The sequence below is a fragment of the Microcaecilia unicolor genome, unplaced genomic scaffold, assembly GCF_901765095.1.
Source record: "Microcaecilia unicolor unplaced genomic scaffold, aMicUni1.1, whole genome shotgun sequence".
NCBI classification, from domain to species: domain Eukaryota; kingdom Metazoa; phylum Chordata; class Amphibia; order Gymnophiona; family Siphonopidae; genus Microcaecilia; species Microcaecilia unicolor.
Window position 1 is genome coordinate 1,054,485 of NW_021963604.1, and position 23,282 is coordinate 1,077,766.

Genomic DNA, 23,282 nt, shown 5'->3' on the forward strand with positions numbered 1-23,282 from the left:
TGCGTTCTCCATGTATGTGGATTCTTCCTGGAGGCACCCCAGCCAGTCAGGTTTTCATGACATTGCCAAGGAATATTCATGAGCGAGAGACTTGCATACCAAGGAGGTAGTGTGTGCAAATCTCTCTTTAGACATAGTCATTGTGGATATCATAAAAACCTGACTGGCTGGGGTGTCTCCAGGACCAGCTCTGGGAACCACTGGTCAAGGCCTCTCCAGCCAGGAGTGATGCTTTCTGCTGTCCTGACCATCAGCCCTGCAGTGGATGGTATTTTTTTCAGGTCAAAGTATGAAATAGTACCAATATGGTAGGAATGGTGGCTGTTTTGGCCCTGGCTCGTCAAATGTAGGCCAGGTGGGCAATGGAGTGGCCACAAGGTGGAGGTTCTTCCCCCCCCCCCCCCCCCCCCCCCCCAAACAAAGCCTCAGTGGTCAGGGTGTTCCTAGGACAGTCCCCTGGGAGACTTAAGGCCACCAAAGCCAAAAGTGAACTCAGACTGTATGCAGTTTTTAGATGGGGGAGGGTTCCAGTCCTACCAAAGGTGGGAATGCTGTAACTGGGATCATGGCATTACCATAGAAGCTCTTCTCCTGGTCCCTGACTCACATAGGGATGCACCCAATACCACCTCATCACACAAGGGGCAAAAGGAACTAGCGACACTATGCTGCCAGTTCCCACTGGCCCAATATCACCACTGATGGAAAGACAGTGCCCAATCGGTAGCCTGATGCTTCAAGGGATCTGAATTGCTGCTCTCTCTCTGCTGGTACCTGCCCACCTAGTAGTCCTTTGCTGCTTTGCCCAAAGAGAGAGGCTCTCTTTTTTTTTTTTCCTCTCCTTTAACTAAAACCCTGCAGGAGGGCAACAATGAACCTACATACATACACAAATCCATTAGGAGGGGCCTCACAGGGACGGACTACAGCTAGGCTGCTTCACCAAGGCAGATGTGTGGACTGGGCTCAGGGTTCAGAAGAGAAGCTTGACTAGCTGTGAACTGTGGCATGTTAACCAAACATCTTTCAATTCATCCTCCTCCTGTGCCAGGAGCAAACTCTACCAAGGGGGGGGAAGGAGAAGAGTGGCAATGGGAACATTATATAAGCCCACTGCTCTGGTAACCTGGAAAGAGAGAGGTCCTGCAAAACTCTTATACATTGCCCCTATGTTTGTTCTAAGTTATTCAGTTTTAGAGATGGTTTTTGACCAGAATAACAAGTACATAATTTAATACCTTTATGGTTTTACACATTCTTTGGATTAGTTAGATATCAAACTTTAAGGGGTAACAGTATAAAGACTTTTTTTTTTACAAATCTATACCAGTCTATATGCACAACATTACTTTTAAAATTACTACCCATGTACAGGAACACTTGTGTACTTGTATATGACCAGAGTGTAGGCATGTTAGAGACAGGAATTTAATGGAGTGCAGACAGTCGCACCGTATTAGAGGCCAACCGAATTTTGGTTTTGGCACCAAACCGGCCCTTCATTTGTACTCCGCACTGTTTCAGTTTTGGCTCAAAATACCACTGGTGGTCTTGTGGCTAAGCAGGGTAGGAACAATCCCCAGTCAAAGAATCTATTTTTGAAATTGAAGCCGCCCTGGGCAGGAGCGACTCTGGCTTGCGCCTGCCTTGACTACCCACCAGACCACCAGTGGTTTGTACAGTAGGCCCAGGGAGGCCTATTGGGGGGGGGGGAGGGGGGGTCATTCCATTTGGGGAGCAAGGATGGGCCCTAGTGGCCAAAACCAAACAGTAAATTTCAGCCACAGATTCAGTTTTGCTCTCCTCCTACGGTGTAAACACGTAGGTTTTAAAATATATACACCAGTACCCATACTTCAGCCATATACATTTACACTAGGTTTAAATGACATTTTAGCTGTGATTTCTGCAACTTTTGGTACTGGTGTTTTGTAAAAGATGTTTTTACAAAACCAAGTGCCTACTTAGCCTCTCCTACCTAGGTGACCTGTTATCCTCTACATGGGCTGAATTTCACCCTGGCCTAGAGGCAGCCTACAACAGTTACCCAGCTTCCTACATACCCAGGATGCATTCTTTCCAACTAATCCCTTCTCTCTTTACTCTCACCCATTCACTCTAACCTCCTCTAGGCAGGTCTGTACATGGGCTCTGAAGTTTTCAAGAAGTGGCAATTGCCCTGGTCTCATGCTTACAGTGGGTAGTGTTTCTGATAACATTCCCTGCCACTGCAGTGCCTCGTGCAGCAGGTGATGGGGAGTTGGGGTACAAACTAATCCCCTGCCTGGGTTGGTATATTTATCAGTGTTTTCCAGACAAGTGGACAAGAGTTTGCTGTGCATCTCACTCAGGGGACAGGGAGCAGGCGCTTTCTCCATTACTATGCTGATACCCAGCTGACACTAACGTGTCCTACACAACTTCATACGGCACTGGCATCCAATTAAGCTGTGGCAAACTATGAAAACTGATGCCATCAAGTCTCATCTATAACCTGATGCTAAGCTATGAGGGTAGATAAGGCACAGAAGTGACTCCTTTTCTTCAAAGCACCAAAATCAGAATTATGTTATCCCTGAAATATCAGAAATCACTCTTGCATGTCCCTAAAATATGCATCTCAGTGCCACATTTACTCAAAACGAGTCTTCCCCCATTAATATCACATTACAGGTTAAAAATACTAATCGTTCTTAAATCACCAAAAAAAGTTAAAATCACATTCAAAAGACAGATCCCCATCTGTATGTACTTCTAGCTAGTTAAAGGCTTCCCTTCCAGCACCTTAAAAATGTCTTCCAATGAGCGTTGCAAACACTGAAGAAACTCTTGCACATTGCGGGCTGGGTAAGAAGAGACAATGCAGCCCATCACTCTGTCCTGTACACCATATGCCACCCCAAAACCGTTGGCAACAACTGGTGCAAAGCCCCCACACTGCACTGCTGGGCTGCTCAGTGTGCTGGTGGAGAGAATGTTGTGGTTTATCTGTGCGTAAGCTTGGTCCTGGAACAGATCGGGTATGGGAAGGCCCTGAGATGCAGCCAGATAACGCAGTGCAAACAGATGACGATCAAATCCTTGTCCTGTCACAGCAAAGAAAAAAAAAAAAAAAGTTACTAGCATGAGATGACCTGAGATTGCACAAGATTTCTCCACACTTCTGGTTCATCATCAATTAAACTAGGCCTTGACAAATTTTTATTAAATCTAGGAGCCAGCCCAAAAACTTAGAAGCCAGCAATCAAAACCCCTCTTGCTTCTCCTTCCCCACCCCTCCAATACTGTCCGCAGTGAATTTTTTTTTCTTTTTTGGGGGTTGGGGGCAGAAATTCCAGATCAGCAGTAGCTCCTGTAGAAACTGATTTACTAAGGATCTTTTCCTATTCTGTGTCTGTGAAGCATATCACCATGGCCTGGGGTTCCTGCCAGTCCCTCTTTCTCTCAGCTTTCAGCCATGTCTGATATCAGCTTTGGCAGTTGTACATTCCAAAAGTGACATTTTATAATCACTAAATAGAAAATAAAATTATTGTTCTACCTTTGCTGTCTGGTCATTTGATTTTTTTTTGTTGTTGGTTTTTTACTGGTCCCATCTCTGGTTTCTACTTTCCTCTGTCTTGCCAGGGTCTTCTATCTATGTGACATTTCTTCTCTCTCCATATCCATCTTCCCTGTCCCTAAGCTTCCCCAATGCTCAGCATCTCATTTCCCCTGTTCAACATCTCCATTCTTTATCCCTACCCCCACCTCGTTCATCATAACCCTCTGTGTCCTTATGTCCAACATCACCCTTTTCCCTGACCATAGGCTCCTTCCATATCCAGTATTTCCCTTCTGTGTCCCCGTCCCCCCCCCCCCCCCCCAAGTTCAGCATTGGTCCTCTGTGTTCCTACCCTCTCTCCAGCATTCACCTTCATGTCCCTGTCCCTATGCTGCTCCATGCTCTCTCTACCTTGTGACGCTATCCCTCCCCATGACCAGGCTCCTTCTTTCTCTCTACCCTCCCTGCCCAACATCTATCCTATTCTTCCCACACGGTCCATTTTCTGTCTCTCCTCTCCACCCTTCATCCTGTACCTATCTTCCCTCCTTCCCACCAAAGGACAGTATCTCTCTCTCTCTCCCACTCCCCAATGCAGCATGTGCCCTCACTTCTGTTCCTCTGAAAAGTTCTTGTTGATTTACACAGCTTATTAAAGGTCATAACACTAACGCTAAGGGGCTCATTTTCAAAGCACTTAGACTTACAAGTTTACTATGGAACTTTGTAAGTCTAAGTGCTTTGAAAATATGCCTCTGCAGCTCTAAGGTTCCAGTTTGCAAAGATGTTAACGCTGGATAGAATGCTCCTGATCTTTTTTTCCATCACTTTTATTACTCACCCATTGCAGCCTTCTTTGTGAGCTGATTATGGTAGTTGGAACACTGATTGATCATCTCCCGAATTTCAGCTACGCTGTGTTCGGCAGGTTCCCTAACAAAAGCTTCTGCACACTTCTTACTGTAAACAGAGACAGGCCGAACCGTTTCTGTGCGCCCATGCCTGAATGCTGCAGTACTGCATGACTCGTAGGTGGCTACTATCTGGTTGTACTGTCTCAAAAAAGCAATCTGAAAGGCAAGTTGGATGGCAGCGTCTGGACTGACTCTCTGCTTCTTGAAGAACTCTCTGCCTCCCTTTTTGAATTCCAGAGACGCTATAGTCAGAGACTGCACAGTTTTATCAAATTTTTCTTTGGCCTCAGCAATCCCAGCTTTTAAGGCAGCATCCAGGTGAAAATGAAGTCTCTGCACTGCCTTGGAAGAGTCCACGCGCGCAGGGCTGCTTTGTGGTGAAATGACAGGGTTTTCTGTGCTATCCCGGAACACCTCATTCTGGAATCTCAGGACAGCAACCCCGTCGCCCCAGGAGTGTTCAAAATTAATTGCAGCCGTGCCGTCAGCAGTCAAGATAAGGCTCAGTGATTTATCAAACCAACGATTCAGACCGGTGCCATGCAACATATTGTGTGACAAGTGGGTACGATCCTTAACCGTGATATCATCCAAACACAGACAGAAGACTGCAGAATCCACTTTCTTTAGGGCTTCCTCATTTCCATTTTCAAGCAGCTTCTGTCGAAACAATGCCCATGTGTTCCTCTCTTCACTGGTCAGATAGCCAAGAGGGAACTCTGGGGTAGGACTGCTGTCTGAAAGAATATATTTTAGGTGTGCTTGTATTTCTGAAGGTTTCACTATGTTTCCATCTTTGTCAAGGATATCAAACACATAGAAGTTCCCATTTCTGAGCACTAGCAAGTGCTTGGCCTGTTCATCTGTGACAAGCTCATCTTTGTTAAGTTTAGGCAAACGAGTAGAATTGAAAAGTCTGAAGTACTGCGACATATCCAGGGGATACGCATTAACCATGTAAGCGGCGTACCATGAGAGAAAGGAAGGCACAAGTCTGACCAAATTCTTAAATGTCTGTGTGTCACTCTTGGTTGGATTGAGATGGAAAATCTCTGGTGCCAGATAACCACCTCGCAATGTTTTTAAGAATCGCACCGAAGACACTATCATATTAGTGGCTCGGATTAGTTGATCATTATATCCAGGCTTTGGATCAGGGGTGAAAGACATGAATGGATTAAAATTCAGCACTACAGGATCACGGGCACTTAAGTACATATCAAACCAGGGACCTAGGAAAATGCAGAAAACAGAACAGGTTAATCATGGAATTATGATAGATATATTTTATTACGTATTGTGTTGATAATGTAAGTAGTATAGTATGCCATACTTTGTATTATCTGAATATTTTTACTGCTGCAATTGTATATTGCTTATGTTTGATTTATTCTTACTGTACACCACCTTGAGTAAACCTCTATAAAAAGGCAGCAAATACAGCCTAATAAATATAGAGAGATACATATAATCATAGAATGACTTGACAGCAAGGGGCAGAATGCTACCCATTATACTTATGTATAGAAGGTGACAAAACAGTTTTTTTTTTCTTTTAGGCCAAAACAATATGCAGCCAAAATTAGCCAATTAGTTTTGGCCAAAACTGGCTCCTACTAGCCCAAATCTGTGCTAGATCCCTGCTCGGCCCCCACTCCCTGCCACAACACGTGGCTACTCCCTCCTCCAACAGTAGAAATGTTCCCCCTCCCCCCTCCTGGACCATCTGTAAGACCCCCAGGCCTACCTTAAATCCTGGTGGCCTAGTCGGAGCAGGAGCAAAGGCTGCCACAACCTTCAGCAGTAGTCTTGGAAGACTGCCGCCGAGTGTCATGGCAGCCATTTTGTGATCAGAGCCAGCACAGGAAGCAAAACAAGCTCAAGAGAAGAGTAGGTCCTGGGTTTTAAAATGTCTTGGTTTGTGTCTAAGTTTTCCATTCCTGATTCTTAAGATGCAAAGATGTGATGGTACCTCCTGAAATAGAGCACACTTTGAAGTACTGCATCAGAAATGGGCAGGCTAGATGAGCTTTTGGGCACTCTCATTTTGTCTGGTGCCATACAATACACTCAGTACCAGTGCGGTTAAAAAGAAGTAAGTGTGGATCATAGATGTGGCAATACGAGGACACAGCCACGAGGAAGACTAAACAATTGATGAAGATCACAATATATCAAGACTTGAAGGCTGAAGTTGAGGAACTCTGGCAAAAACCTGCAGTTGTGGTTCCTGTAACTGGCACCTTGGAGCAATACCAAAAGACCTGGAACATCCGAACACACTGGATATTGACAAAACAGGAAATGAGGGCGGGACCAGAGGCACAGCTGAAACAGAAGCAAAGGCAGTCTGAAGCGCCATGCCTGCTCGACTTCACTGTTGCCGGCGGATCAGGAGGTAAAAAGTTTTAAATAACCGGCACTTACGAAGGGGAGGGGCAGCCGCACATGTCCTGCTTCCACTCGGAGGCCACAGAGAGAGAGGGAGGGAGGCGCGGGGCGGTGGAACTCGGACGGGAGTGGAAGGAGGGAGGGAGGTAGGGGGGCATGGAACTCGGGGAGGTGGAACTCTGACGGGAGTGGAAGGAGGTAGGAGGTCATGGAACTCGGAGGGGAAGGGGCGATTCTGTAGTCACCTCCGGTGGCTGGTGCTGGCTTCCCTTCCCTCTTACTTCCCATTGGTCCGCTCTGTGAGGTCATCCCCAGGTGGACCAATGGGAAGTGTGTTACAAACCCAGGCATCCAGACGGAGGTGCAAATTATTATATAGGATATATATATTATGTTAATTTGCTCAAACTCAGTTTAAAGTAAGAATTCCTGATCACCACTTGAAATTGCAATTCAAAAGATAACAGAGTCTAACAATACTCCCAGGTTCCACGCTTGATGAGAAACCTTAACCAGTGTTCCAGAGAAGGAAATTTTGAAGGCATATAATCACACTGAACCAGAAACAGTTCTGTTTTAGAAACATTCAACAGTAATCTATTCTTCCTCATCCATATAGAAATACAAACCAAAGGTACCCTGCAAACGTGCCACCGTAAATGAAACACATGATTCCAACAGAAGAATAACTGAATATCATCTGTGTAAACATGACAAGAGACCTCAAGAGACTGTAATAAATGACATAATGGCACCAAATACAAATTAAACAGACTGCTAAGGATGTACATTGCAGCACTCCAGTTTTTAAAAGTCTTGCTTTCTATCAATCAATATTTTCTTCCAATGGTAAGCTAGAAAAATCCTGAAGATCCATGTTTCCAATGACTCGGGTGTCCCTTACATGGTGTGTAAATCCAAACTTGTACAACCCTCCAAAGAGAAGCAGCTTATGTAGTGTGCACATTGTAGCTCTGAGATATGTGAAAGACATGCGCAATTAAAGTCAATTAGAACAAGATCTATCCATGGAGATTTGGTAAAGAAGTAGAGGCTGACAGAATTTCGGTTTCGGTGCAGAAACTGGCCCAAAATATGGATTCAGCCACACTCCTTTTTTATCCAAAAATGAGAATGCATTTTCAGTTGAAACAAACATTCCCTGCCCCCGTGACCACTCTTGTGCTGCCCTTCCCAGACCTACCTTCAAACCCCTGGTGGCCTAGTGGCCTCTTTGGGGCAGGTGCAAGCCTGAGACACTACTGACCACGGCAGGTCCACAGTCAAAACGGTTGCTGCGACTTCCCACAGCAGCTATTTTGAGAGGGCTTTGAAGGCAGGCCCAGGGAGGGCAAAGTTGCTGGATGGCCTGGAGGGATGGACCTTCTGGGGGGGGGGGGGGTGGAATCGAGCACCAAATTTCAGCTATAGATTTGGTTTTGGTCACCCTCTAAACTGAAGAGCTCTGGAGTCTTCTACTACTACTACTGCTACTACTACTATTTAGCATTTCTATAGCGCTACAAGGCATACGCAGCGCTGCACAAACATAGAAGAAAGACAGTCCCTGCTCAAAGAGCTTATAATCTAATAGACAAAAAATAAAGTAAGCAAATCAAATCAATTAATGTGTACAGGAAGGAGGAGGGTAGGTGGAGGCAAGTGGTTATGAGTCAAAAGCAATGTTAAAGAGGTGGGCTTTCAGTCTAGATTTAAAGGTGGCCAAGGAAGGGGCAAGACGTAGGGGCTCAGGAAGTTTATTCCAGGCATAGGGTGCAGCGAGACAGAAGGCGCGAAGTCTGGAGTTGGCAGTAGTGGAGAAGGGAACAGATAAGAAGGATTTATCCATGGAGCGGAGTGCACGGGAAGGGGTGTAGGGAAGGACGAGTGTGGAGAGATACTGGGGAGCAGCAGAGGGAGTACATTTATAGGTTAGTAGAAGAAGTTTGAACAGGATGCGAAAACGGATAGGGAGCCAGTGAAGCGACTTGAGGAGAGGGGTAGTATGAGTAAAGCGACCCTGGCGGAAGACGAGACTGGCAGCAGAGTTTTGAACCGATTGGAGAGGGGAGAGGTGACTAAGTGGGAGGCCAGCAAGAAGCAGATTGCAGTAGTCTAAACGAGAGGTGACAAGGGTGTGGATGAGGGTTTTGGTAGAGTGCTCGGAAAGAAAGGGGCGGATTTTAAGGATGTTGTAAAGAAAGAAACGACAGGTCTTGGCGGTCTGCTGGATATGAGCAGAGAAGGAGAGAGAAGAGTCAAAGATGACCCCAAGGTTTTGAGCCGAGGAGACAGGGAGAATGAGAGAGCCATCAACAGAAATAGAAAATGGGGGGAGTGGGGAGGTGGGTTTGGGGGGAAAAATGAGAAGCTCGGTTTTGGTCATGTTTAATTTCAAGTGGCGTTGAGACATCCAGACAGCAATGTCAGACAAGCACGCTGAAACTTTGGTTTGGATGCAAGGTGGATGAGGTGAAGGTGCAGGGAGGAGGGTTTTAGATTTGTAAGGAACTGGGCAACATTCTGGGGAAGGGGGAGTCTATTCCAGAATGATGGGCACCACCTTAACCAGGGTGGGACCAGGCTGCTCGCATCAGCATTTAAAAAGGAGATAGAACAGCTTTTAAATTGAAAACTGGAGGAAGGCCAACAGTTGTTCTAAAGCGCATGGTTCGGAACAAGGCATCTTTCAAAGATATTACCAAAACAGGGTATTCCGATAACAAGGTTGCAATAGAGACCATAGTAGATCAGGTGTCTAAATAAAAAGCAGACAAAAGATTGCAAATTATCACAGTCAATTGCTGAGCAAGATGTAAATAGGAACAAACAAACATAGTTTGAAATGTCTATATGCAAATGCCAAAAGCCTAAGAAATAAGATGGGAGAGTTAGAATATATTGCACTAAATGAAAAATTAGATATAATGGGCATCTCTGAGACCTGGGAAGGAGGATAACCAGTGGGACACTGTCATACCAGGCTACAAATTATATTGTAGTGCTAGGGTGGAGCGAACTGTTGGGAGGGGTAGCATTGTATGTTAAAGAGGGTCTTATGGATTGAAAGGGGAAAAGGATAGTGATAGGAGTGTAATACCATCCACCTGACAGATGTAGAAATGTTATCAGAAATTAGGGAGACTAACAAAATGAGGAACACAATAATAATGGGTGATTTCATTTACCCCGATATTGACTTGGTGAATGTAACAGTAGGGCATGCTAGGGAGGTAGAATTCCTTGACGAAATCAAGGACTGCTTTATGGAGCAGCTTGTACAGGAGCCAACAAGAGGATAAAAAATTCTAGACGTAGTCCTTAGTAGAGTGCATAATTTGGCACAGGAGATTAATGGCTATAGAGCCGCTTGATAACAGTGCTCATAATATGATTATTATTATTTTATTATTTATTTGGATTTTGCTCACACCTTTTTCAGTAGGAGCTCAAGGTGAGTTACATTCAGGTACTCTGGATATTTCTCTGTCCCAGGTGGGCTCACAATCTAAGCTTGTACCTGAGGCAATGGAGGGTTAAGTGATTTGCCCAAGATCACAAGGAGCAGTAGTGGGATTTGAACCAGCCACCTCTGGAGTTCAAGACTGGTGCTCTAACCACTAGGCCACTCCTCCACAGATTAGACTTGATATAAGCTCTGGAGTAAATAACCACAGGAAATCAAATACGTTAGCATTTAACTTTCAAAAAGGAGACTATGATAAAATGAGAACGGTGAAAAAAATCTTAGAGGAGCAGCTGCGAAGGTCAAAAATTTACACCAGGCGTGGATGATGTTCAAAAACACCATCCTGGAAACCTATGCCAGTTGTATTCCATGTATTAAAAAAGGAGGAAGGAATGCCTAGCGGCAGCCCAGCATCATTAAAAAGTGAGGTGAAGGAAGCTATTAGAGCTAAAAGAAAATTCTTTAGTAAATGGAAGAAGGATCCGACTGAAAATACGAAACAGCATAAGGAATGTTAAGTCAAATGCAAAGCGCTGATAAGGAAGGCAAAGAGGGACTTTGGAAAAAAAAAAAAAAGACTGCATTGGCAGCAAAAACACATAGCAAAAACTTTCTTAGGTATATTAAAAGCAAGCCGGTAACAGAATCAGTTGGACTGTTAGATGACCAAGGGGTAAAAGGGGCACTCAGGGAAGACAAAGCCATAGTGGAGAGATTAAATGAATTCTTTGCTTCGGTCTTCACCAAGGAAGATTTGGGAGAGATACTGGTGCCAGAAATTAAATTTCTATAAACTTGGAAAATGTAATGGCGCAATTTGACAAACTGAAGAGTAACAAATCGCCTGGACCTGCGATAGAATTGAATAAAGAACTTGCAGAAATATTGCTAGTAATATATCTTTAAAATCAAGTATTCAAGTATGATACTGGAAGATTGGAGGGTGGCCAATGTAACGCCAATTTTTTAAAAAAGGCTGCGGAGGTGATCCAGGAAATTAAAGACCAGTGAGCCCAATGTCAGTGCCAGGCAAAATGGTAGAAACTATTATAAAGAACAAATTACACAGCATATTCAGAAGCATGGATTAATAAGACAAAGCCAACATGGATTTTAGTGAAGGGAAATCTTGCCTCACCAATCTACTACATTTCTTTGAAAGAGGTGAACAAACATGTTGATAAAGATGAGCTGGTAGATATTGTGTATCTGGATTTTCAATGGGCATTTCACAAAGTACCTCATGGAAGACTCCAGAGAAAATTGGATTTAAAAAAAAACTATTGTGGATTTTTAAAAAATGGTTAAAAGAAAGAAAGAGTAGGGTCTCAATGGAGAAGGGTAGATAGTGGGGTTCCCCAGGGGTCTGTGCTGGGACTGCTGCTTTTTAACATATTTATAAATGATCTAGAGATGGGAATAATTAGTGAAGTAATTACATTTGCTGACAACACAAAATTATTCAAAGTTGTTAAATCACGAAAGGATTGTGAAAAATTACAAGAGAACCTTATGAAACTGGGCATCCAAATGGGTAAATTATGTTTAATATGAGCAAGTGCAAAGTGATGCATGTGGAAAAGAGGAACCCGAACTATAGTTATGTGATGCAAGGTTCCACATTAGGAGTCTCCGACCAGGAAAGGGATCTAGGTGTCATCGTTGATACACTGAAACCCTCTGCTCAATGTGCGACTGTGGCTAAGAAAGCAAACAGAATGTTAGGTATGGAAATGAATGGAAAACAAAAATGAAAATGTTATAATGCCTTTGTATCACTCCGTGATGCTGTATCACTCTATGATGTGACCGCACCTCGACTACTGTATGCAATTCTGGTCACCGCATCTCAAAAAAGATATAGTGGAATGTACCAAGAAGGGTGACAACAGTGATAACGGGGATGGGATGACTTTCCTAGGAGGAAAGGTTAAAAGTGGCTAGGGCTCTTCAGCTTGGAGAAAAGACAGCTGAGTGGAGATATGATAGAGGTCTATAAAATAATGAGTGGAGTGGAATGGGTAGATGTGAATCACTTGTTTACTCTTTCCAAAAATACTAGGACTAGAGGGCACGCAATGAAACTACAAAGTAGTAAATTTAAAATAAATAGGAGAAAATATTTCTTCAATCAACGTGTAATTACATTCACTGCCAGAGAATGTGGTAAAAGCAGTTAGCTTAGCAGGGTTTGAAAAAGATTTGGATAGCTTCCTAAAAGAAAAGTCCATAAGCCATTATTAAGATGGACTTGGGGAAAATCCACTATTTCTAGAATAAGCAGCATAAATTGTATTGTACTGTTTTGGGATCTTGCCAGGTACTTGTAACCTGGATTTGCCACTGTTGGAAACAGGATGTTGGGTCTGATGGACCTTCGGTCTGTCCCAGTATGGCAACACTTATATACTTTGATTCATTTCTACCCGTTCTACACCACCCAGGATTCTATAGACCTCAATTTTATACCCCCTCAGTCATCTCTTTTCCAAGCTGAAGAGCCCTAACCTCTTTAGCCTCTCCTCATATGAGAGGAGTTCCATCCCCTTTTTCATTTGGTTGTTCTTCTTTGAACCTTTTCTAATTCCGCTATATCTTTTTTGAGATACGGCAACTAGAATTGAACATAATACTCAAGGTGAGGTCACACCATGGAGTGATACAAAGGCATTATAATATTCTTGTTCTCATTTTGCACCCCTTTCCTAATTCCTTTTTGACCACCGCTGCACACTGGGCAGATTTCAGGATACTGTCTGCAATGACACCTAGATCTTTTTCTGGAGTACTGACTCCAAAGTGGATCTTAGCATCAGCTAACTACGATTCAAATTATTCTTCCCAATGTGCATCACTTTGCATTTGTCCACATTAAATTTCATCTGCCGTTTAGATGCCCACTCTTCCAGTTTCCTAAGCTTTTTCTACATTTTTTCACAATCAACATGCGTTTTGACAGCTTTGAATATTATTATTATTATTATTTATTGCATTTGTATCCCACCTATTTGCAGGCTCAATAGTTTTGTGTCATCTGCAAATTTAATCAACTCACTTGTCGTTCCATTTTCCAGATTATTTCTAAATATGTTAAATAGCACCGGTCACAGTACAGATCCCTGTGGCACTCCAATATTCACCCTTATCCACTGAGAAAAATGGCCATTTAATCCTACCTTGTTTCCGGTCCGATAATGGTGGAGAAAATTTCTAACAAGGAAGCAGCAGCAACAACAACAAGAATTCTTCTACACAGTGTCTAACTACCAAGAAAGTAGATATTCCTTTTCCGATCACTTTGCATTTAGCTCAGGTCTCAGAAAAGTGAAGTACTACTACTAAGCATTTCTAAAGCGCTACCAGGGTTACGCAGCGCTGTACAATTTAAACATAGAAGGACAGTCCCTGCTCAAGGAGCTTACAATCTAAAAGACAGGTGTACAACCTAAAGACAAGTGTACAATCTAAAAGACAGGTGTACAATCTAAAGACAAGTGTACAGTCCGTCTGATAGGGCATACTATATTTCACGAAAGGTTAGGTGCCGAAAGCAGCATTGAAGAGGTGAGTTTTAAGCAGAGATTTGAAGATGGGTAGGGAGGGGGCTTGGCGTAGGGGTTGAGGAAGATTGCTCCAGGCATAGGGCAAGGCAAGGCAGAATGAGCGGGGATGTGTCTATATGACTTTACCTGAGATATAACTAGTATGCTTATTCCGTCTGTCATCAGCGACCAGTTGCTCCTGTAGCTGTTTTCCAATGCTCTTCTGAAAGTTGCGGGCTAGCTCTTCAGTTTTCCTAAAATGATCACAATATCCAGTTACAGTAATGTTCCTCACATCCATTTCTTGTATTTTTATACAGAAATACAAGAGGAGGAAAAGTTTCATAAGAAATGTACAACCGCCATATGGCTGTTTGTAACCCACCTAGAATTACAGATAGGTGGTATATAAGTGTTAAATAAATATGCATTTTGTCATCTCTACCTGTACTGCTCTTCATTTAACAGAGGTCTCTGGGCATTGAGGTACCTTCTCATAGTATCTTCTAATTTGGGAATAGGTAATCTGAAACAAAAAATAAAATTAAGCCTCACTATTCAAAATATAATTTGGCAGCATCAACATTCAGTACTCTAGTTTCCCACTGTTAAGCTGGATAATGAAAGAGACAAACTAACCACTTTCGTGGATTTTACAAGACATATAGTACAGGGACGGTCTGCAGGAAAACATCAGCCCATGGACATGACATTGTGATCCAACAACTCCCACATTTACATCAAACATTTTGTTGTCTCACAGCTGCTTAACAAGCAGACCAGAGGGAGACAGTAACACAAATAATTATGAAGCAATAATAGTGTACAGGGCACAGATGAAACAATGATTCGGAGCCAAAAATCATCAACACTATCATTGCTTCAAGACACTCATCCAGTAAAAGCTGTGCAAACACTATCATAACTGTAACATAAAATCACTGATATCATGATCTATTCTAGACTGAATTGCAGAATGAAAACTACATGTTTCCCCTTAAAATTCAGGAGGAGGAGCAGAGTGGGAACAGAATCAGGCTCTTCAAAAAGCAGACCAAAGACATCCAATGTAGATATAAAATTTATTAAGAGATGACTCAGCATGGTACCACATTTCAGCACTAAAAGTGCCTTCTTCAGGAGTCTGCACAGAAACAGATGAAGACACACACATAAACATCTTGTAAATGAAAGTAGACATATGTATATATCAGAAAGGTGTACATACATACACAATATAATTTAATAATAGAAAAATATAAGATACAAAACTACAAGACTGAGTAATCATTGAGTGGAGGAGTGGCCTAGTGGTTAGGGTGGTGGACTTTGGTCCTGGGGAACTGAGGAACTGAGTTCGATTCCCGGCACAGGCAGCTCCTTGTGACTCTGGGCAAGTCACTTAACCCTCCATTGCCCCATGTAAGCCGCATTGAGCCTGCCATGAGTGGGAAAGCGCGGGGTACAAATGTAACAAAAAAAAAAAAAAAAATACATTCACAAAAGTGATGACAAATGTAAATGTAAGGAAATATAAAAACAGTAAAAAAAGTGGCTACAGTAAAACAGTCAGTTGAAAAACGTTTGCCAAGGGTTAAAAAAAAAAGGACAAGCAAATGTGCAACATTGTTTAAAAGAGACCAAAATATATACAAATAACGATCTTTAAAAAATGCACTAGATATGAAGGCACAAGGTAGAACATGTATATGAGTTCGAAGACATAAGTGTATGCATGCTTATGGTAGGTAATATTTGTTACATTTGTATCCCACATTTTCCCACCTAGTTGTAGGCTCAATGTGGCCTACATAGCACCGGAGAGGCATTTGCGGACTCCGGTGTAAACAAATACAAGGTGATATTGTGGCGAGATAAAGTTCATGTGGCACAGCCACATTAGGGAATCGTACAACGGAAGTTCAAACATGCGTGGGATATGCATAGAGGAATCCTGTGCAGAAGGAATGGATCCTCAGAAGCTTAGCTGAAATTGGGTGGCGGAGCAGTTGGGGGGGGGGGGGGGTGGTGGTGGTTGGGAGGCGAGGATAGGGGAGGGCAGACTTATACGGTCTGTACCAGAGACGCTGATGGGAGGTGGGACTGGTGGTTGGGAGGCGGGAAATACTGCTGGGCAGACTTATATGGTCTGTGCCCTGAAAAGGACAGGTACAAATTCAAGGTAAGGTATACACATATGAGTTTGTCTTGGGCAGACTGGATGGACCATGCAGGTCTTTTTCTGCCGTCATCTACTATGTTACGTGCTTTAGTTTTGTTGTGTTGCAGAGATCAGGCATCTATGTTGGATTGGTAGGATATGGAAATGAATCTTGGTAAACGTGTACTAACAATCCTTATGAATAATGTCTTCGGAAATAAACCTTTGAAAAAAAGTTGTTTGAAAAAAGAAATAGAGATGCAATGTGATATGAAAGACCTAGAAAGTGAAAACTCTACAAAATTAAAGAACATATGATATATCTGTGGTATACTATAGACAGGTGATGAAGGGAGTATTTTATTTTTGTTACATTTGTACCCCGCACTTTCCCACTCATGGCAGGCTCAATGCGGCGGGCAGTGGAGGGTTAAGTGACTTGCCCAGAGTGACAAGGAGCTGCCTGTGCCAGGAATCGAACTCAGTTCCTTAGTTCCCCAGGACCAAAGTTCACCACCCTAACCACTAGGCCATTCCTCCATGATCCATGTAAAGAGAGCGATGGGCTGTGACTGAAAACAGAAGTGCGCCAACGTGGGAATATATGTGCTAGAGGTATCGAAACAGTGATAGAGTTAGGGCAGGAAACATAGCAAGGAAAAACTAGAAATGACCTAAACGGTGAAGTGAAACGTATGCTAAAGGTGAGACAGTGGCGAGAGATGTGGATAAGTACATAAGTACATAAGTAATGCCATACTGGGAAAAGACCAAGGGTCCATCGAGCCCAGCATCCTGTCCACGACAGCGGCCAATCCAGGCCAAGGGCACCTGGCAAGCTTCCCAAACGTACAAACATTCTATACAATCAAGCCATTGTGACATCACTAATGAGGTTGGCTCTTATTGGTGGAATGAGCCACTATGACATCACAATAGGTTAAATCACTGCTCTATGTAATAAAGGTGAGCCAAGTAGAGGACATAAGTACATAAGTAATGCCACACTGGGAAAAGACCAAGAGTCCATCGAGCCCAGCATCCTGTCCACGACAGCGGCCAATCCAGGCCAAGGGCACCTGGCAAGCTTCCCAAACGTACAAACATTCTATACAATCAAGCCATTGTGACATCACTAATGAGGTTGGCTCTTATTGGTGGAATGAGCCACTATGACATCACAATAGGTTAAATCACTGCTCTATGTAATAAAGGTGAGCCAAGTAGAGGACATAAGTACATAAGTAATGCCACACTGGGAAAAGACCAAGGGTCCATCGAGCCCAGCAACCTGTCCACGACAGCGGCCAATCCAGGCCAAGGGCACCTGGCAAGCTTCCCAAACGTACAAACACTCTACACATGTTATTCCTGGAATTTTGGATGGTAAGTAAAAGATGAAAAACAGAAAAAGACATATGCATACCAGAGGCAGACAAATGAGTAAAGGACGTTAGCTGTGGCTCTGATAGAAAATTCATGAAAGAACCCTCCATTGCCTCAGGTACAAACTTAGATTGTGAGCCCTCCTGGGACAGAGAAATATCCAGTGTACCTGAATGTAACTCACCTTGAGCTACTATTGAAAAAGGTGTGAGCAAAATACAAATAAATAAATATGCACGCTTAAAGCAACAGAACGAGTCAAAAATTGTGAGCTATGGCTGTGATGGAAAATACATCATACACCAAGTGGACCCAAGACATATATTGGTGGTGGAATGCAAACTTATTGCATAAGGTAGTAAAATGGTGAAAGATGTGATCTGTAAAGTAGGAAAAGGAAAAGAACGTACATGTGCTGGAGGCAGCAGACACAGTAAAAAAAAAAAAACGAACTATGGCTGTGAGAGAAGGTTAATAAAGCACTGAGTGAACATGGAATGTTGCTAGTGGAGGAGTGGCCTAGTGGTTAGGGTGGTGGACTTTGGTCCTGGGGAACTGAGTTCGATTCCCGGCACAGGCAGCTCCTTGTGACTCTGGGCAAGTCACTTAACCCTCCATTGCCCCATGTAAGCCGCATTGAGCCTGCCATGAGTGGGAAAGCGCAGGGTAGAAATGTAACAAAAATAAAATAGATACTATAAGAGATTCTACTTGGAATGTTGCTACTATTGGAGATTCTACATGGAATGTTGCTATTCCACTAGCAACATTCCATGTAGAAGGCTGCGCAGGCTTCTGTTTCTGTGAGTCTGACGTCCTGCACGTACGTGCAGGACGTCAGACTAGCAGAAGCCTGCGCGGCCACATTGGTGATCTACAAGGGCCGACTTCTACATGGAATGTTGCTAGTGGAATAGCAACATTCCATGTAGAATCTCAAATAGTAGCAACAGTGGAGGAGTGGCCTAGTGGTTAGGGTGGTGGACTTTGGTCCTGAGGAACTGAGTTTGATTCCCACTTCAGGCACAGGCAGCTCCTTGTGACTCTGGGCAAGTCACTTAACCCTCCATTGCCCCATGCAAGCCGCATTGAGCCTGCCATGAGTGGGAAAGCGCAGGGTACAAATGTAACAAAAATAAAATAGATACTATAAGAGATTCTACATGGAATGTTGCTACTATTGGAGATTCTATATGGAATGTTGCTGCTATTGGAGATTCTACATGGAATGTTGCTATTCCACTAGCAACATTCCATGTAGAAGGCTGCGCAGGCTTCTGTTTCTGTGAGTCTGACGTCCTGCACGTACGTGCAGGACGTCAGACTCACAGAAGCAGAAGCCTGCGCGGCCACACTGGTGATCTGCAAGGGCCGACTTCTACATGGAATGTTGCTAGTGGAATAGCAACATTCCATGTAGAATCTCAAATAGTAGCAACAGTGGAGGAGTGGCCTAGTGGTTAGGGTGGTGGACTTTGGTCCTGGGGAACTGAGGAACTGAGTTAGATTCCCGGCACAGGCAGCTCCTTGTGACTCTGGGCAAGTCACTTAACCCTCCATTGCCCCCATGTAAGCCGCATTGAGCCTGCCATGAGTGGGAAAGCGCGGGGTACAAACGTAATAAAAATAAACAAACATATGCTACTGGTGGCACACGAACTGACTGTGAGATCAAACGAAATAAGTACGGCCTGTGAGGGAAAGTTATATCCCCAACTGAAAACAAGCGTAGTGCAAAAGCTGTGTGGTAACAAGGATATACTCTAAACGACACATCAGAACAAAGCTCATAACATCTACTTCAAAAATGAAAACTATTGGTGTGAAAAGGGAAGAAACTATTGGTAGTTAACTTAGGGAGACAGGGAAGTGTTATAAACAAAATGCTGAACTACTACTATTTAGCATTTTATAGCTCTACAAGGCGTACGCAGCACTGCACAAACATAGAAGAATGCAGTCCCTGCTCAAAGAGCTTACAATCTAATAGACAGAAAATAAAGTAAGCAAATCAAATCAATTAATGTGTACAGGAAGGAGGAGAGGAGGGTAGGTGGAGGCGAGTGGTTACGAGTCAAAAGCAATGTTAAAGAGGTGGACTTTCAGTCTAGATTTAAAGGTGGCCAAGGATGGGGCAAGACTCAGGGGCTCAGGAAGTTTATTCCAGGCTTAGGGTGCAGCGAGACAGAAGGCGCGAAGTCTGGAGTTGGCAGTAGTGGAGAAGGGGACCTCACCATCTCTAACCAAAAAGTGAATGCCCTACATAGGGAATATACACTGTTTAACAGACTATTTATACACGTAGTGGCCAAGTCCTTACCTTTAGAAAGACCTTTATTAGGTATAGCAAAAAGATATCACTAATGATACGCTTTTAGGCAGCACTGGTGTGCTGAAAAGTAGCACACTGTGCTTAGATGCTGGTTTCTGGGTAGTACAAAATATTCAAACAAATGTGAATGCAGGTTTTTTTATATATAAAGACGTCACCAACCTGCCTAAGTTAAGTGCTGCATATATTTTGTTGACTACGATTAGATTGTGAGAGATTTATTAACATAAGTTATGTTGGTTAATAGCAAAGGTTGGTGGAGGTCAAGTCAATGATTAGATCATACACACGAATTACACATTCAGTTATTGAGTGATAAAATTACTCTATTCGTGTTATATATATGAGACTTCACTCCACTTTATATATAAAAAAACCTGCATTCACATTTGTTTGAATATTTTGTGATATCTTACACTCGACAGAGTGTTGGCTCAGTCTTTGGTTTCTGGGTAGTGGCAGTGTGGGGGCTTCAGGAGAAGGTCCAGTCACCGGGGCCTTACCGACTGGGGTGTGGATGGCCCACTGGACCCCTGGCTGACAAAGCCCGGATAGAAAGCTGCATACTGCTGCCCAGCTGCTGTCTTGCTTTCCCTCCTGCTCTAACGCCAGCTCCAGGCTGGCATAGGGTTCTGAGAGGTACAGCACTGTTGTTCTGCGTGCTGTACCTTTAATCATGAGGGTCACTGGAACAAAAGTGTGAACCAAAATACATTACCATGCTACTTGCTCTTTCATTCCGGCGCTCCAGGTGGCTAATCATAAAGCGCAGGTGGCCTCTAGTGCCCACATTTGCCTGTGATCATCTGCCTGCTGGTCTACAGGTTAAGCCTCCCCCCCCCCCCCCCCCCCGGTCTTGCAAAGTTTGTCGGTCCAGATGGTGGCAGTAATGACAGGCTGCCTTTGGCCAGCCTCCAAGTCTTCCCTCTGCTGCGTCCCACCCATAAGAAATTGCGTCTGAGGAGTCAAGGGTGGCAGATGTGAGGTTGGCAGTTGCCATAGGCAGCCTGTCACGCTGCTGCTGCTGCTGCCACTGGGACCGATACACTCATTGAGTTAAACTAGCAATCACATAAGTGCTCGTGCACTTCTTCTGCTTTCAGCCATATCCTGTGCCATTTATTCTAAGGAATGGATCCTCAGAAGCTTAGCCGAGATTGGGTGACAGTACCGGTGGGGGGAGGTGGGGCTAGTGCTGGGCAAGACTTATACGGTCTGTGCCCTGAAGAGGGCAGGTACAAATCAAGGTAGGGTATACACAAAAAGTAGCACATATGATTTATCTTGTTGGGCAGACTGGATGGACCGTGCAGGTCTTTTTCTGCCGTCATCTACTATGATATAAACTTTACAGGGCCACCGTGGGGGACTGAGAAAGGTAAGGGTGTAGTCAGACCTGTGTGGAAGAAAAAAAAAAAAAGCGAGAGGACGAGGTGGAGGGACCTAAGGGCACCAGTATTCCTTCAGCCGGCCCAGGCCTGCCTGGCCAATCTGTAGTTCCGTTTTTACATGAGCAACCAATATTTTCGAGATCAAAGGTCAATCCAGAGCAACATCTAGGACAAGAGAACACAACTTTGCGAGTCTAATTCTCCACTAATTAACTGTTTTTTTTTACTACTACTACTATAAATCACTTTTATAATGCTACCAGTCGTACTCAGCGCTTTACAATTAAACATGAAGAAAGACAGTCCCTGCTCAAAAGAGCTTACAATCTAAATCAGGACAAAACAGACAGGACCAAAAAGGAGAAGGGAAGGACACATAAGGATAAGATAAAAGTTACAAGTCAGGAGTCGAAAGCAGCATCAAACAGGCCTTTAGCCCGGATTTGAAGGCAGCCAGGGATGGAGCTAGACGTAATGGCTCAGGAAGCCTATTCCAGGCATAAGGTGCGGTGATTTGTTTTTTTTTAATTAATTCGCTGCCGCCTCCCCCCACCCCCCAAAAAGTTTTTTTTTCTCTCTACTGTATTTGAGGGATCTGTGAAACCACATCCGCTGCTTTTTGACCTTTCGCCCCCATATACACAACACAATCCCAGCATTTCTGGTCCAGAACTTCCTCTCACCTAGGTAGGCTCGGCTGAAAGTGCATGGTGGGCACCAGGCTCTTCTGCAGATACTCAGAGTCCGCCTTACTACTGCTACACCTGCTCAACAGAGAACAGGCACATTTCTGCTGGGAGGACATACGCAGTAGCCGGGCCATGGCGAACACCGGGACGAACGGAGCAAACTGACATAGACCGTCCTCCTCTGACCTCCCCGCGCGAGGCTTAGCTCAGAACTAATTACTGCGCATGTACACAGAGACTCAAGCCAACCGGCTGGCAGAAAGCAGCTACTACACATGCGCACCGAGAGCCGGCAAAACTGCTCTGTGCTTGAACAAGTGGCAGCCCAGCCCAGCAAGAAAGCATCTATCGCTTCTTGCCCACCAAAGAGGTTTAAGGCCAAGGCCGGCATGACGTCAAAAGGTTGAAGCCGTCACGCCCCCGTAGCCGCCATATTGGCCAGAACAAAACAATTGCTGTAGCTATTGTAAACAATAGCAAACTTGTGAGGTTTTTGTTTGTTTTTTTTAAAACCTCCTAGATTTTGCATTCTCTACGTTAGGAGGGGATTGAGGTGGATGTAAGGGGAGTTGGGTGAGTGGGGGACTTAAAACAAGCGCACGCTAAATAATAGAGATGCCCATATATCCCTATAGGATCTCTAACGTTTAGTATGTGCAGTAATAACACTACCGCGCTTTTGTAAAAGACCCTCTTTGTTATTTGCAGTGCTGTATTGTGGATTTCATTGCCGCACTATGTGCCTTTATTTTTCCTTATTATAACCCTAGGGGTTAATTTATTTATTTATTTATTTATTTTTAACTTAGGGCCCTGTTTACTAAGACGTATTTTAGGTGCATTAAGATGTATGCGCCTACAATATCCCTATATGCGCCTACATGGTTTGCGTGCATGTTAATTGTAGGCGCGTTAAAAACGCTAACACACCTTAGTAAAAAGGGCTCTTAAATACTAGGTGGGGCTGGAGGTAGTGTCGAGATTTTGGGAAGAATGAGTCCTATGGTCCAGGTCGGGATTCGGCATCGGGGCAGCATAGAGGCTGTGAGAGAGTAAGCATTGGACAGGGTTGGAGGGTCTGCTGCAGGTGCCGCTGAGTTAGAGAGCCGGTCGGCTTTGGCGCTGGACTGAGTTAGGAGGCTGTTGGTCCAAGGCAGCACTGGGGGCAGGAGTAGAGAAGAGCGCAGAGGCAGGAGTTGGAAAAAGAAAGCCCTGATAGGGGTCAGTGCAGCCTGAATGCAATACACAGCTCTTCAGTATGTCTCCTCTCTTATCTCTTCCTGCACCCCTCCCTAGGAGCACCATCAGGTAAGGCCCTTTTATCTCTACCCTTCTTCTCCACCCCAGACTATTCCTTTTATCTTCCTACGCTGGTAAGCCTGGAATAGATTTCCTGAGTCAGTACAGCCTAGAATAGACTTCCTGAATTGGTACATCTTGCTTGCGGTAAGCCTGGAATAGAC

At 44.0% G+C, this 23,282-nt stretch overlaps 1 protein-coding gene across 1 annotated transcript; it reads right to left on the reverse strand.

The window, feature by feature from the left end:
- Positions 1 to 841: 841 nt before the first annotated feature.
- Positions 842 to 22,060, reverse strand: LOC115459495 (carnitine O-palmitoyltransferase 2, mitochondrial-like). Its single transcript, XM_030189300.1, has 5 exons — positions 21,814 to 22,060; positions 14,306 to 14,386; positions 14,008 to 14,114; positions 4,386 to 5,690; positions 842 to 3,086 (listed from the first exon to the last, which is right to left on the reverse strand). Exons 1-5 carry the CDS (start codon positions 21,951 to 21,953, stop codon positions 2,755 to 2,757), a joined length of 1,965 nt encoding a protein of 654 aa, XP_030045160.1. The 5' UTR covers positions 21,954 to 22,060; the 3' UTR covers positions 842 to 2,754.
- Between the last annotated feature and the right edge of the window lie 1,222 nt (positions 22,061 to 23,282).